General features: G+C 39.4%; 1 protein-coding gene across 1 annotated transcript; it reads left to right on the top strand.

The window, feature by feature from the left end:
- The first annotated feature begins 537 nt into the window (after window positions 1–537).
- On the top strand, window positions 538–16069 carry znf654 (zinc finger protein 654). The gene is made up of 9 exons (XM_063010849.1): window positions 538–667; window positions 2898–3043; window positions 3783–3864; window positions 6116–6251; window positions 6984–7186; window positions 7353–7489; window positions 8576–8717; window positions 10132–13864; window positions 15176–16069. The coding sequence occupies exons 1-9, from the start codon at window positions 542–544 to the stop codon at window positions 15184–15186; spliced, it is 4716 nt and encodes a 1571-aa protein (XP_062866919.1). The 5' UTR covers window positions 538–541; the 3' UTR covers window positions 15187–16069.
- The last annotated feature ends 1062 nt before the right edge of the window (window positions 16070–17131 follow it).

Below are 17131 nucleotides of genomic sequence, written 5' to 3'. Positions count from 1 at the left end.
ACTGCAATTTTCGGGCAATGTTTACAAAGGGTAATGTGCAATTTTCCACCAGCTTGTTACTGACAGAAAGTCTATTTTGTGTGTTATTTTTATTGTGTTATTGTCATTATTGTTATTGTAAATTCTGTATATTTTGTGAATGCAAATTTTGGTATTTTGTAAATTCTAATTTTTTAAATGTATTGTTTTTAAATGTATTTATTGAATATTGCACCTTAATTTCGTTATACCTGGTATACTGACAATAAAAATATTCTGATACTCTGATATGTACTTATATATCAATATATGCATTTGTTTAATGAATATTATCGTGCACAACTGTGGAGCTTATTAAAATTAAAGCTCCACTGACTAATCCAATGTATCGGTCAGAGCTGGCTGTATGTGGCTATAATGAGATTGGCATTGTTGCCGTCTAATAGAAAAAGCCGTTGAGATGATTGACAGGTTACCAGCCAATCAGATTGTCGCATTTTGCTGGACTGGGATGGTGCTACAGTAGCCCTGTGTGTTGTACGCGCTGGGTTAGAGAAGCAGTATGGCGGAAGAGGACAGTGAACTGGAGTTGGAAAGGTTTCAGCAAGAATTGGAGAGTTTGTTGAACGCCAGTGTAGAAGACGAGCACGGACTGCAGAGCAAGTTTTATTGTGTTAAATTCTGTGAGGTAAGAAAACAAAGTCGGGCGAGAAAAACAAAACTGCATTTGCTAACTGGAGCTAATGCTAGCTAGCGTTAGCTGGGCTACCCGTCCAAATTTGGCTACTTTCATACTTGCTTACCTCCGTACTAAATAGTATGCATAAGTAACATTCAACAATACACGTCAGCTGGGTTTTACATACTGTTTAGTATGGAAGTATGTGGTTAGAAACGTAAACGTAATGAACAGTTTATCTCCAACCGTAAGTCTCTGTTCTTTTCTTCTGTTTTAGGGAAAAAATTCTGCTGGCCAGTTTCCTGCAAACTCTGCACATTTGTGTGGATAGGAAACAATCAAGTGTTGTTTACAAAAAGAAAGAAATAAACAAATAATAAAAAAAAGTTGTGCTCTGTACTAAGCAGTTAGATAACAGTTAGCTAACTAGCTGCTACATTCCAAAACAAACAGATTAGTTATACATTGGCTAGTTAGCTCATTGGCTTATTCCCAACCCATGTAAAGTACATGTAAGTAACATTACTGTACTGTTCTAGCTGTGAAAACGTTCTTTATTATTGTATCTATATCATTGGAAATAATATATGTAAAATGTAAGTTATTTAATCTTTTTGTAATGGATTTGCCATAATACTTATATTGACTTAGTAAGCACAAACTCAACATCCACAAGAAAGTTTATACACTGTATCAAGTATACTTCTCAGGAGGAGTAAGGAAAACAAGTATCCAAAAGTTTCCATTTCCATTTGCAGTTCAGCTTAAAACTTTGCATGCATCCATGAGATACATGTCGTGTTTTCTTAGTTTATGAATGATTACAGCAAAAATCCTTTGCCCAAAAACGTTTATCAATGTAATGTAACTTTTCCACAATTTTATGGTTGTCTTTTGATCATATTCATGCCAGGTCATGAATTTACAGACCACATGCTGATTATTTGGTTGCCTTTATGATCCTTGTCACCTCGGTCAGCAGCTTTTTAATAGCCGTAAACTAGCTTCTGAGACAACTCTGATTAAATCTCTGACCAATTTACTAGACAGAATAAGTAGAGTTCAACCAAATGTTTTTATTTATTTCTGACAGTCTTTACTTTTCAATGCAGCCCATATATTTTTGATAGGATTAAGGTTAGGACACTTCAAAGCCAGCATTTTTGTGGGGGTGTATCTTGGGGCATCTTTAATGCGTCTCAACGAAACAATATTCTAGTTTTTTGGAACTGAATTGAAGGGATCCAACAACATTCCTTCAAAATATTTCTAAAAAAAAAAAATAGATCTGATAATCGTCAGGACCACAGTGTTATATTTGACAGCATATCTATGCATTTAAAATCATTCAGTAAGCCGTCACAATAGAATCATTATTGATTGGTTAGAATACCTTTCATATGCCGCTAAGGAGCCAAGTAGACCCAAACAATGCCAAAATGAAAAATGCTCTTAGAGCTCTTAGAACAACTAAATCTTTACATTGTAGGGACCAAGAATTTGGGTTTGTACTGTTTTTTTTGTTTGTACTAGATGTACGCTTCACATGGACTTCATGTGACTATTGTATTATTTTCCCCCCTCTCCATTTAAACCAATACTTACGTTTCTGTCCCCTTTTGCAATGAGGGTACTATAATATCTATCCTTATGTACCTGTCAACAGTCACCTAAAAAATAGTTTGCTCTTACATAAAGAATGCATGAGGATCACCATCACTGGATCATAATGAACACAAAAGGAGTTAAACTGTTGATATAATGAAATTGTATACTGCTTTATTTAATAGACCCATTTTATTTTGGGGAATTGTTAATTATAGCTACTTGCCACCAGTGTAGCCACCGACAGGCAAGGTCAGCATCTGTCGCTGACTTTAGATTTGGCGTTTACGTTTGACATTTGCAGTGTTTTTTTTATCCAAATCATCAATTGTGATTGAATACGATGCAAGCAGTTGAGGATTCAGGGGCTAACAGTGATAACTTGGCGGTGGTGTGGTTTGAACCAGCAACCTTTTGTTTACTAGTCCAGTACCTTAAAGTTTTTCCTACTTTGTAATGTATCAGATTATTTTAAAACATAAACTAACACTGTATTGATTCAGCAATATACCAGTTCTCAACTCGGTTACATCAGCTGGGGTGCTTCAGCTGCACAGCGGTCTAATGCTTATTTATTTCTGCTCTCTCAAACTCTTCTGTCATCTTCTTCTGTCATCTTCTGGTTTTCTTGTAGCTGGTTGAGGAATACACAGGACGATGGCAAGTTCCTCTACCACAGCTTCAAGTCCTGAGGAGCGCTCTGTGTGCATTTGTCCATGGCACTGCGTCCTTCCCGTCTGATTGTGAGCATGTGCGCTACACTCTAGGCAGTCTTGCACTGTGAGTATAAAGTAAAGTACATACTACAGATATTTGAAGTAAATGGCAATCATTGTACAGTGCACTCTGCATGACTTATATGCCTTTTATAATGGGAATGAAAATATCATCTTCAGCATTAACTCCTTACTTTTGTAAATTAGGAAAATCACTAAGCTAACAATTTGTGGAATTTACACTTATTTACAGTACTGTACTGAAACAAATTGCAAAACATAAGAAGCGGTGTTCAAATAGGGTCACACAAATTTTAAGCCCGTAAAAGTGAAGAGGTCTCAGCTATGCTGTGTAGGCTTATACACAGACAAGATTGACTCGGCCTGTTTCTGCAGCAATCACTGACTCTGTTGGCTGGTTGAAAGCACCTGCACAGAGGTGGTAAATAATGGGGAGCAGTGTGTGAGTCTCCATACACGATACTGCTCACTGTGTAAATCCATCTCATAGATGAAAAGAAGTGGTTGGCTATTACACACATTGGAGAATGTGTGTGTTAGATACCCGGGCCTTCCTGGTCCAGGTTGGGGTTTGGAGTAGTGGAGAAAAATACTGCAGAATAATTGGATACAGCTAACTTGGAGAAAAAGGAGAAAATGCATAAATGGAATTGAAAGATAATTAACTAATGCACAATTGTCATTGCATCAATTCTTCTACAATTCACTCTAGGGTTATTACAATTTAATTTCAAGACTTAAAATCTGTGAGAAACAAAGACAATCGATTTTGTATTTTACAGGAGCATATTTGAGCTGCTGCTATTTTTTGGAAGAGATGAGTTTCCTGAGGACCCTCTAAAGGATATTCTGGACTCCTTTCAGGTAATTTCATCAGCTCTTACCTTTAAAGATGTTTTCTTTGAGGTAATGTCGGAAGTAGTAGTAGGTATTCATTTCAATTTGGTTGTAATCTTGTAAACTTTTGTTACTTATTGGAACTTATACTAAGTAGAGACATTATGCTTTTTTTTTTTTTTTTTTTTTTTTTTTTTTTTTTTTTTTTTTTTTTTTTTTTTTTTTTTTTAAGTGTGAAAGTTTTACAACATCATTTGTTTAAATGATGTACAATACTGCTAGAACTGAAAACATACTTGCAAGCATTGGTAAAGCTTTGGTAAACATTTGCTGTGTGGGTCAGCATTGGATTGAGTTTTTACCCTTTGTTAGAAAAAGAAAAACATTGTGTTCTGGTATGCAGGGGCATCGTATAATTTTCTCCAGTAGCTTGCAAAATTAAAACCTTGTAGAATGTCATCCGATTATTTTTGGTGTACTGGCAATACTCACATGCTCTGCATTCAGCATAGTAATGTCTCTCCATAAGCAGTATGCATAGTATGGCATGTTAAAGTTCTTGATTGTGATTAGGAATTAGATTTTCTTTCCTTTTCACTCTTTTTTTTATTTTTTTTTATTTTTTTATTTTTTATATAATTTCTTTTACTCTTTGAACACATAGTTCTGGACTGTTGCCAGGCAACACAAACATTCCTGCAGCTATTACTTTGCTCCTACTCTGTTTGGTTAATGCTGCACCTTACCACAGGTTGACTATTTTGCACCGTGTACATTTGTTTTTACGTTCCCATTTATCGTGCAGCCGGAAGAATAAAAGTCTCTTCACAGCTGCTTTGGTGGCATGCATGATCCGATGAGTCAGGGTAGTCAGGACTGTATGTTGCTCCATCAGTTCCTGTTTTCCATGGATGGTCGACAGTAACTTTATAGGCCTTTTCTTTCCTCATCTCCTGATGGCCATTTACCTTAAATCGAAAGTTATTTTTGGAAGTGCGTTCATCATTGTGGTGCAGTCTAAGTGGTATCCTTGTTACTGTATTTAATTATTACACCTGTGAAGGAGTTCTGTTTTACTGTACATCAGCACTCCTCGGATGCCTCTTTTTCAATACTATACACATTATTTACAGCAGCTATTCATTATCAAAAACAAGTTATGTTACCTCTGCACCGATCCAACTTTTTCAGTTCCGATACCGATATGATACATATACTTTGCATATCGGTCGATACCCGATACCGATCCGATACCATTGTTGAAATAATAAACCGTATACTTTATCATGTGGGAAAGACTTAAGGCATCAGGATTGACTTAAACATTACTAAGTTTGCAAAACAAAATATAATTAACACAGATATAAATGTACTGAACTGCTATTTATTTGTCAATAAAATAATAAACAATTGTGCAGGACCTTGGCACAGCATTCAGATTCAAAATAAAAAAGGCTTAAAATAAATTAAATGTATCAGCTGAAACTGAAGTAGTTACACAAACAGTAATCAATCGTATTTTTTAAATATGTAGTGTAAACGCTATATGTATATATGTAGTTCACGCTATCGGTTGGAAATTTTTCACGTCTCCTGCTTCTTTTTGTTTGTTCGACTGTAACGTTAGGAACTCGGCGTGCTCTTTACCATGGTACTTTTGGAGGTGCTTAATTAAATTTGTTGTATTGTATTTTGCAGCGCTACCACCACCCCTTGCAACATTTGTTCTGCAGATATTGCATGTTGCCATCGAACTTGTTGGCATAGGAAGCGTGAAATACCTCCATGCAGCTGACTCTTTGGCTCGCTCCATGTTGTTGTTCCTGTTTGTGTTCTACGCCATACGTCAGCAGCACGTCCTGTATGGGCTTAGCACGCGTCGCAAACGAATTAAAGTGAACGTGTCGGCCCCATGGATCGGCCTAATTATCCGATACCCGATCCATCTCATTTTGGTAATATCGGGACCGATATCCGATCTTAATATCGGATCGGTGCATCCCTAGTTAAATCTCTCTCACTCACTCACTCACTTTCTTAACCTCTTATCCAATTAGGGTCGCGGGGGGTGGGGGTCGTGCTGGAGCCTATCCCAGCTTTTCAATGGGCGCAAGGCACACAGTAACACCCTGGACGGGATTTTGATGTTCCATCAAAAAGTGTGTGTTGAGTGGATTCATGTTATGATGATTGTAACATTTCTAGAGCTTTTGTACCACGTTTTAAAGAAATCCTGTGTTCATCTGTGACCAGATTCTCTCTTTCTCTTCTGTGATAGGAATGCCACTCCAGTCTAGTGAGGTACCAGAATGTGTATCTGCTGCAGGTGAAACACATCATCAGAGATGGTGGGCCTTGGGCAAGCCCTGTTCTGGAGGGAATTCTAAAGGAATTGGAACAACCTCAAGATGAAGGTGGGTTTAATTTGCTACTCATTTTGTTTTTAACTGAAAACTTTGGTTTAATCAAACTGTGCATTAATTAATCAAACGGTCTTATTTAAGAGCTACTAAGTTACAGCAGGTGATTCCAAGATTAGTGAATGTAGGATTGCTATCTACAGTGCAAACACCATCTCCATGTCTTGTTTTTCCTCACAATGTCATGGCTTTAACTTAAAGTGGAATCCATTTGTTTTGATTACGACAATCAAAGGTCAGAGGCAAAATGGGTCAAAGTTTAATGAGATCAAATTGTAAGTGCAGAGGCTAACTGTAAATACATACTTAAATAAATACATAGGAAACTATGGCAGAGTCAGCGCAAAGTGCTTTTGCTGTGCATCATGTAAATGCTGCCTAACAAATACATGTGTTTAATCAACAACATAGTTCAGGAGTGAATTACTTCTATCTGATAGTATATTGATTGTAGTATTTAGTATATTATACTACAGATTATACTTAAAGATGTTGGATTATCAAATCAATCGATTAATTGTGGTAATCTTATCAGTAAATATTTGTGATTGGATAATTATGGATTAATTGTCACACACCAATGTAACTATCAATTTCAGGCTCATTCAGTGCTCATTTGATTACTACTAAGTTTCTTTTTTAATAATTCATTTTTTGTTTTTAATTTATTACAGTTGCTAACAAGTTCACAGTTTGTTCACTTGTTTGTTCACATGTTTGCTTTAGTGGACAGGTATCTGAGCTCTGAGGTACCCTTGTTCTTCGAGCTGCGAGTGCGATACCTGCTAGCCTGTGAGCGGACCCATGAGGCAATGGCGCTTTCACAGAGGTGCAGCCAGCACCCGACAGCTGGTCGCCACATTTACTTCAAGCAGGCCTACCTTGCCTGCCTGTGGAAGACCTCTCAGCAAGATCGCCTGTTCACAGAGGTAAGCTGATGTTTAGGCTCTCTTGACTTATAACAGTGTTGCCTGGTACCGCTGTAATCTACTGTAATTGGAATGACTATGGAGTAAAGTCTTGCTTGTGCGAAAGATTTAGCTGTTTCTGGTCTGCTTTTCTCTGCTGAATTGTGTGTTTGATCCTACTGTGAAGATGGCAGAGATTGATGGGAAGGAAGCAGTGGAGATCCTCTGCATTGCAGAACTTGAGGAAAAGGACAGTTTACTCCTGGAGCTCAGCAGAGGCTTCCTTCTGCAACATCTGAGAAGTGGAGACATGTATCACATTTGGTGAGTCTCAGAATAGTCTTTCACACATTCACAGCTATGAGCTCAAGTCAGATTGTGGTTAATGATGGACCAAAATCGACTAAACTGTTACTGTTAATGCCAGTCGTTATCTGTACTGTATGGCATTTATGAGATGCCTTAAGCCACAGCTGTAACTGAATGCAATCCTAGTGATTGAATGGGTTAAAGGCTTTGCTCAGGGGCCCAGAAGTCGAAATTGAGTGGTGGTCATGCTTGAACCTTATATTACTTGCCCAGTACTTTAACCACTGAGCATCCACTGCCCTGTATACGTACTATAGTGTGCACTGTTGGAAGAGCAATACTTAGACATACAGAAGACTCCCTATTTCTTTGAGCCATTTTATTTATGCATTTTCTCCCAATCTACCGTAGTCAATTTGTCTTTCGCTGCTGGGGGATCCCTGATTGCAGTCGAGGTGGGTATATAATCAGGGTCCTTATACAGCGTTTTGAAGACCCCACCCACATAGTCCAAACATCCCACCAAGAAGTTCAGAATCCCGGCACTGGTGTGCTAGCGGAATATGCCGCTGTGCCACCTGTGCGCCTGGGATTTAATATTTTAATGTACTTCAGATGAAACTACTAGAAATTATTACCTTCAGACCATGGTGATTAGTTATTTACAGTGGATTTGACTTATAATGATAGCTTTGTTTTGTAATCACAGTTATGCTTTACGTTTACATTTTCGGCATTTAGCAGACGCTTTTATCCAAAGAGACTTACAGTATTGTGACAGTATATTGTCTAAGCAATTGAGGGTTAAGGGGCTTGCTCAAGGGCCCAACAGTGGCAACCTGGCAGTGGTGGGCCTTGAACCAGCGACCTTTCGATTATTAGTTCAGTACCTTAACCACTAGGCTACAACTGCCCTTCTTTACAGTTCTTATTTTTGTTCTATAAGTTTTACAGACCTTGTTTTGCAATTCTTTTCCAACTAATTTTGCAGTATTTACATATTGTGAGAAATGATGTATATATTTTCAAAAAGTTATTATTTGTATTATTTTATCACAAACTGTTATTTATTCACAAACTGTTAATGCTTTCTCTTCTTAGGGATTTGGTGTTCATATGGTGTAAGGTGTACCTCAGACTGAAGTCCTCCAAAAAAGACTTTCTAGAGGAATGCAAACATCTTATTATGTCAGCCACCAATGTGAAGGCAATCTTTCCATTCATCAAGGCCATCCTGGCAGAGGTGTGTATATGTATAATATATATGTTTTAAAAAGTACTATACTGCTAAGTTGCTCCGGATGAGAGCGTTTGAGAAATGCTGTTAATGTAAATAAAGAACAGGCATGCACATCCACAGCAGAGGGCACACTAATAAAGCTGCATTCGCACTAGGGGTGTTACAGTATGAAATATCTTTGAAACATCCATGATACCCTGTATTGTGGTATTAAGTGACTGTAACATTATGCGAGTGAAAGTGAAATATACAGTATAATAATATTATATTCATTTTTTATAGCCTTTACTGTTTGCCAATAATATGTGTATTAAGGTAACAACATCATGTAACAATAGGTATCCACATAAGCATTTTTATAAATATATATTTTATTTATTGCACATTTATTATTTAAGTGTCTTTTTGTGGATTTTGATTCTAAAAGCAGTGTAGTGTGTCCACTGGGTATTAAAAATAAATTTCAATAGTCTGTACTTTGTAAACTAGGGCTGAAACGATTCCTCGAGTAACTCGAGTAATTTGATTACTAAAAATGATCGATTCAAAATTTTCGCATCGAGGAATCGTTTATTCCATACACAGCTCACGGTGTTCCGCACGGACTTTCACATCGCGTTCACGCTGTGTGCAGGTGACGTGAGAAAGCCCAAGGGCTGCGTCCCAAATCTCACACTTAAACAGTACTTAACAGGACTTATTCCAGGTACTTTCCGTCTGCGTACTGTTTAGTATGAAAGCAGCGATTTAAAACGCAGCCGAGATTTGATAGCGCGGACTGCAGAATGGAGAGACAGAGAGAACATAGCGAGGCGAACAGAGGAACAAAGCTTCTAAAACTTTTAGTTTTGAAAGTTGCACAAATTAAAGGCAATGTTTATGTATTATTGATATATATATAAACACACTCACACACACATATATATATATAAACGGTTTGTCTTTAAACTGTCCTGTATGCAAGTAATAAAAATATACAGTTTGTTTTAAGATAATTGTCATATTTAATCTTATATGTATTTATTTTTGCTCTTTATTAAAGCAAAGTATTTCTTATCCGATTACTCGATTAATCATTGGAATAATCGATAGAATACTCGATTACAAAAATAATCGATAGTTGCAGCCCTATTGTAAACATTATAAAGTATACGTGCGATGTGTCGTGTTTGTTCCTTACAAGTCTGTGATTTGGTCTTGAACAGTTTGGCTTGTTGACCTTTGAGTACTATTTCTTGCCTCCCTAATAAAATAGCAGTTAGTGGATTTGGCTGCTCTAAATTACTCAAGGGAGTGTGAATTGTTGATTTCTTCTTCTCTGCAGCCCTAACCAGGATAGATAAATGAATTATTATGATGTACAGTTTAATGTTCTTTTGTATTGTAAATTAAGCTAATAATTCTTTTCTTTTTTCAGCAAATGGGAAAAGAGGGACTCACTTTTTGCATTGAGCTCTGTGCCTGGGCGCTTGAGACTGACCTCAAGAATGACCCAGTCACCAAGTCTCTTATTTACAAATCTATAGCATACCTATTCCCCAATGATCTTGAGATCTGCAGAGCCTGTGCCCTGCTTGTGTTCTTTTTGGAGTGCACTGTTGAGGCCTATAAAACTGTGTTCCGTCTCTACAACCACCCAGATTTGGAGTACCACCCTGACAGCAGTCCCGTTAGGAACAACATACGTTTCGAGGTGGTTCAGATGCTTAAAAAGGGCCTGTTTTTTGACCCTGAATTTTGGAGTCTCCTACACATCAAAACAAACTGTCTAAAGCTCATGAGTGATGAGGTGGCTAGAGACGCCCTGTTTGAAATTATGAAAGAGGATAAGTGGGCGTCCAATTACTGTGTTCGAAAAAACTGTGTGTGCCGTCCAGAGCCGGATAGGACTGGCGTCAGAGACGAGGCAAAGCCTGCGAACGGTGTCAGAAAGGAGTCTGAGACGTCAAAACGGGTCAAAGCTTCTTCAGACCATTCACAGTCTGATACATATCAGACCAGGATGAGAAAACGAGTGCAGATCACAGAGGAGGTTCGGCGTTTACGGCAGTCGGATTCGGCACAGAATCACGCCGGGCAGATGAACAACAGACTCCTTACTAGGCAGGCCGAGAAGATTCTTCTCAAGCGCAGAGGCAGGAGACCTCGCTGGCTCCTGGAGCAGTTAGCGGCTCAGGGAGTTGCCGATGTCCCCAGGGAAGGAAAGAAACCAGGCAGGAAGCCGAAGCAAAAGGTCGAAGCTGTTATAGAAGACACGCCCATCATTGAAATCACATTGGAATATTCTTACCCTGATAACGAAGTGGATATTCCTGCGAATATTCAGTTTCAGACTACAACGAAAAATATTTCCACAGAGGACAAACTGGACGATCAAAAGAATCCAGCGCCGCCAAGTAACGTCACTCCAAATTCTCTACTTCAGTTATTTTTAGAGGAATCTACACAGACCAGCAGTGAAAAAGATAAGGTCACGGAGAAGTTCCCATCTCTGGATGTTTCAGTTATTAGACAATTTCATGCCTACGCAATAGTCCCTGTGAATGAAAGAACGTCGCTGAATTCCTCGACGGTCAGTGTAGTTAAAACACCACGAGAAGTGGAACCAGAAATACCAATGGAAATTCCTATGCTTGTAAAGAAATCTAGCGAACCTTTAAAGGTTTATTCTGCAAAAACGAAAGCATCCTCAATGACTGGTGCTATACCACAGGAGATCTCTGGCCAGTCTGTATTAAAAAGGCATCCTGATCCAAAATTATCATCCATTTCAACTTCTGAGCAAGCTGTAGTCGCAGATAAAGTAGACAATACTGTAAAAAGCACTGATTCTTGCACAGATAAATCGACGGGTCAGTCTGACAGTACGCATACAGCTAAAAATGTTCAGGAGAGGATTTCAAACCCCCTCGTAAATGCATGTGACAAACGTACTGATCACATTTCTCCAAATAAAAGTGGGTCTGACATGAATTCTACCTCTGGAAACGTACTCCAAACAACAACCAAAACTACACCTAAAACTGCACAAGAAAAAACAGCAAACACTATTCCAATCCTTAAGAAAGTGACCGAGAGCGATGAAATCCCACTTAGAAAGATTTCTACAAATATTCCCGCTGTTAAGTCTGTTAAGGAGGTAAAACCAAAACAGTCTCAAGATGTGGCTGACCGGACAATTGAGCACAAATCACCTCCGGACAGACCTTCCATGAACAACGGTCCAGCTCCTGTACAGAAAGAACTTGTGCACCGCTGCAAACTTTGCAATGAAGAATGTAGGAACTCTGAAATCCTAAATCATGCTTTGTGGCACTACCGCACTGAAAAGATGTGCATGTTTTGTCCAAATTTTACTAATTCCAGTGGCGCCTTGTGTCATTTTAAGAAGCATGTCAAGGATCTAAAAAACGCTGATGTTCCTCTTGAGGCAAAGAAGCCTGAAGACGTAATTGCACCCACTGAGAAGCCTGATCAAACCGTTCCTGCGCTGATGCAAAAGAAACCAAAGCCCGGATTTGCACAGATCAAGTCGAAGCTGCTGATGAGGATACAACTCAAAAGCAAAGCCAGCATAACGACTCAGCAAGATTCAGACAAAAGATTTAATTCAGATGAAAAATCATTGACACACAAGGAGGACCAAGCCGTTAGAAAATCGCCATTGCCTCAAGAGCCGAAGAAAGGTTGCAGGGCTGACGAGAGACGTGTCGAGGAGAGCAGCAGCCTCGAGAAGAAGAGAACGTACTTCACCAGAGGTTTAGTAAAGAAGTCTGAATCGAAACAAAAGATGCTCAGGATGAGGCTGGCCAGAAAAGCAAAGTCTGGATCAACAAAAGCGGATGGAAATCGATCGGCACCCAAGGACGCTTCTGTTCACAGGAAGAATGGAGTCATTAGGAAGAAGCGAAAGATAAAAAATAAAGACGCGAGTCATGCAGCTGATAAAACTGCGCAGCCGGTGCATGCTGAGCCGACAAAACAAAAGGCTGAGAAAATTAAAGATGATCATAATGAGACCAAACAGGACAAAGAAGGCAGCAATAGTGTTGAAGAACAAAATTCGAATTGCTACAAATCTGATGCAAAACCAAAGGAGAATAAGCGCAAATCGTCTGAGCAAAAACAGGACGTTAAAGCAGGTAAAAAGAGGAAAGTATTGGCTGTACCCAGCGAAGGACGTGGGGCTAATCAAAACCCATCAGAACAGGAAACTGACACAAGAAACGCAATAAAACAGGACAGTTTAACAAGAGACTTTAATGAAATCTCAGATCCAGTACCGAGTAAATCAAGTAGAATTCATAGTGTAATCAAATGCCCTATAGAAATGTGCACGTTCCAAGCAAGGCTGAATCCCATCCACGCTCATGTTCTCAGCAACCACCCAGGTGACATGAAAGCTCTCGAGTTCCTTTACCACCTCTCTCAGAAAAAGTGTGCGTTTTGCACCCAAAGGATCTGTACCCCTCGGCACTTCTGCGATCACGTTGTCAGGCATCGGGGTCACCTCAGGCACCCGTGCTACGATGTAGACTGCAAGCTGAGGTTTAAAACCCGACCGGAGCTCTCCGAACACATGCAGAGTGACCACTGCCCCCTGAAAGCAGTCTGTTCTTTTCCAAAATGCACGGTGCAATTCGATTGTCTCAAGCTCTTGTACGATCACGAGAAGAACCATTACAAAATGGCTTGGGAAAATGCCTCATGGGAGAAGGACACATCAGTCGATCAACAAATACAATCAGTCGATGGTACGGAACGACGAAACAGCACGACTCCTTCTAAGCTAGAGGAGGAAAATCCTTCCACAAACCCCAAACTTGTCAACGGCCACAGTAACCACGAACAAGAAATGTCCAGTACTGCCCAACCTACTCCCGTAAAAGAGGACACAAAGACCCCGCTAGTAGCTGTCAAGCCTTTCAGTCGACCTCCCCCTTCCGCCTACCTGGATGAACTGTACCTCACGATGCCCAAACGCTGGAAAGGGCCTCAGGTGAGCCCCAAGGGCTCAGAGACGAGCAGTAGTAGCCCCTCCAAGAAACATCGCTGCTCCCGATGCTCCGCGGCCTTCGATAGCGAGGTTGAGCTGCAGCAGCACAGAAGTAAATGCACCTCCCTCTTCGGCTTCGATTCAGACGATGAAAGTAAGTGTGTCTATGAGTAATGTGGAGACAAGCCAATCATGTTACATTACTTTAGGGTACATGGGTGTGTAAAGATATACACCGATCAGCCATAACACCACCCAAATAATACCTACTCTGTGATGGTCCTGACCATTGAAGAACGGGGTGAAAGCAGGCTAAAAAAAGTATGTAGAGAAACACATGGACTACAGTCAGTAATTGTAGAACTACAAAGTGCTTCTGTATGGTAAGTGGAGCTAAAAAAAAAAAGGGAAAGTGAGTGTAGAAACAAGGAGGTGGTCATAATGTTATGCCTAATCAGTGTATGTTTAACATAAGTCAACCAGACTACTGTACCTACTGTATATTAAAGAAATCAAGACCGCCTTAAAAAGTGGAACTTTATTTGAACACTGTATCTAAATTTAAAAATTAAATTTATTGTATTGTAGTAGTTCTACAATTACTGACTGTAGTCCATCTATTTCTCTGCATGCTTTGTTAGCCCCCTTTCATGCTGTTCTTCAATGGTCAGGACTTCAGTGGCCCAGGACCACTACAGAGTAGGTATTATTTGGGTGGTGGATCATTCTCAGCACTGCAGTGACACTGACATAGTGGTGGTGTGTTAGTGTGTGTTGTGCTGGTATTCTCCTGGACTGAGAATAGTCCACCAACCAAAAAAATCTAGTTAACAGCGCCCCGTGGGCAGCGTCTTGTGACCACTGATGAAGGTCTGGAAGGTGACCAACTCAAACAGTAGCAATAGATGAGTGTTTCGTCTCTGACTTTACATCTACAAGGTGGACAGACTAGGTAGGAGTGTCTAATGGAGTGGACAGTAAGTGGACACGGTATTTAAAAACTCCAGCAGTGCTGCTGTGTCTGATCCACTCATACCAGCACAACACACACTAACACACCACCACCATGTCAGTGTCACTGCAGTGCTGAGAATGATCCACCACCTAAATGATACCTGCTCTGTGGTGGTCCTGTGGGGCTCCTGACCATTGAAGAACTGGGTAAAAGCAGGCTAAAAAAAGTATGTAGAGAAATAGATAGACTACAGTCAGTAATTGTAGAACTACAAAGTGCTTCTATATGGTAAGTGGAGCTGATAAAATGGACAGTGAGTGTAGAAACAAGGAGGTGGTTTTAATGCTATGGCTGATCAGTGTATATTTTTGCACAAATAAATTTTACATTTTTATCTTTATTTACAAAGTTCTCATTTATTTGTGATTCTTTTTGAAGTCACTCTGCGTCTATAACAACCTTTGTGTGTTGTGCTCCATGCTTAGCTTTCTTTTTGCTTTTGTGTTCTAGATTCCTTCTAAAGACGCAATTGGCTGAAAGCTGCCAGATGTTCCGAAGACTAAAGGAACTTGGGAATGAAAATGGTGCAAGCAGTTGACTTGTGTTACTGTTGCTTAGTTTTATAGCCAAGCTTGGAGACTTTGGACTTGTATAAAGAATATTAGTGATTTGAACTCATTTGATGATACAAACTTCAACACTGCTGTTGAACGACGCTGACATCACTGCAGAACATTTGCCGTTAGTACCTAGGTAATAAATTGACAGCTCGGGAGACGCGAACTGTTCAAGGAATTGCTCATGTCCCTGCCTTTATTTGACTTTTTTAATGGAAGATGGAGCCATGAGCCATGTTCATGAGAATGCTGCCTCAGTGTTTTTAATCAAACAGACTTTAAAGAAGCAGATGCAAAGTAATTATGTAATTGCACTCTTTGAAATCCACCTTATTTTATGCACATTTGGATAATCTTAAATAAGTAGTTTATGTTTTATTAATATTTTATTACCTGTACTGGTAATATTGGATTCCACATACTACACATACTCAGATTTGGTATGATTTTACATTAATTTAAGTGTTTAAGCTGCCACATTACGTATTATGGATTCGTATAACGAACGAGAGCTGAAATTTGGGAATCGGTCTAGCTCTACTGTTAAAAAAAATAGTCTGAGAGTCATTTTTCCTCAAAAGATTGTATATACATTTGTAGAGTAAATTGAAATGACAAAGTAAGAGATTTGTCTCCGAGGAGGCACGTCTGAGCTGTTCCGTATGGGAGCAGTGATTTACTTAATTTATTCTTATTCTCTTTTGTATTTTATGTAAATGTTTAAAAGTTTGAATGGTATATGATGGGATGGGTCTGTGGGTTTATATATCAAGAGTTTTCTGACCTACAGTAATAAAATATGTATATAAAAATGAAGAAGAATGCTTGTGTTCTTTTATGTAAAAGGGGAGTTCCAGTCTTACCCTTCATTCAGACTGGCAGTGATTTTTTTTTTTCTTTTTTTTCTTTTTTGCTGATTACTTATTGCCCTGTGTCACCTTACAGCAAGAAGGTCCTGGGTTCGAGAAGTTTAGCATATTCCCCCTGTGTCTGTTTTTAGAACATCGATAAACCCCTGTTGAGCAAGCCGAGGGTGACCGTGGCAAAGAAGAACTCCCCTAAATTTTGTATGAAGCTGGCTGTATCAGGCTACACACAGACTGCAGCCTGATGCATATAAATGAAAACATTTCATGCTGAGTTAACGGTTTGTTAACGGTTCACTCACTAACCTTCAGACTGCAGCTTTAATCATGCACAGTATTAAACTGCCTGTATGTTCTGCTCCCTACACCTCTTAACTCTCGTTTTTATTTAATTTGCAGAATTGACAGCTATTTCTTTTTTAGATTGATTAAATATATGATAAGGAAACATTTTATTTAAACAGTAGATTGACCAATCAATGACAAAATAAGGTTGCCAGATCTTTGACACTGTTTTATTCACACCTGACTTATTCAGACTTTTCTGCACTGTTTACAGAAGTCAGACATTAAATTAAGAGCAGCTTGATCCAAAAGAAGTTGCACTGAACTGTAATGCAAATGCACCCTAAACATTCTGCACAAATTGGATATACCATCCCTGGGTTCAATCCCTGCCTCAATCTCGGTGCACAGTGTGGCAGCTGTTAGTGTGGGTGCTGCCCAGAAACATGGGTTTTGAAAACCTGGGTTCAATCTGCGCCTCGGAATCTCGGTGCACGGTGGTAGTGTGGCAGCTGTTAGTGTGGGTGCTTCCCAATAACACAAGTCCTTAAACCATGGGTTCAATCCCTGCCTCAATATTGGTGCACAGTGGTAGTGTGGCAGCTGGTATTGTGGGTGCTGCCCAGCAACACAGGTCCTGAGAGCCTGGGTTCAATCCCTGCCTTTGTTAACTGACTGTGAGAGTTGTGGTATGCCCC

This window comes from Trichomycterus rosablanca, chromosome 15 (genome assembly GCF_030014385.1).
Source record: "Trichomycterus rosablanca isolate fTriRos1 chromosome 15, fTriRos1.hap1, whole genome shotgun sequence".
Taxonomy (NCBI): domain Eukaryota; kingdom Metazoa; phylum Chordata; class Actinopteri; order Siluriformes; family Trichomycteridae; genus Trichomycterus; species Trichomycterus rosablanca.
The sequence above is the reverse complement of the archived record's forward strand: the minus strand, read 5'-3'. Positions and strand labels throughout refer to the sequence as shown.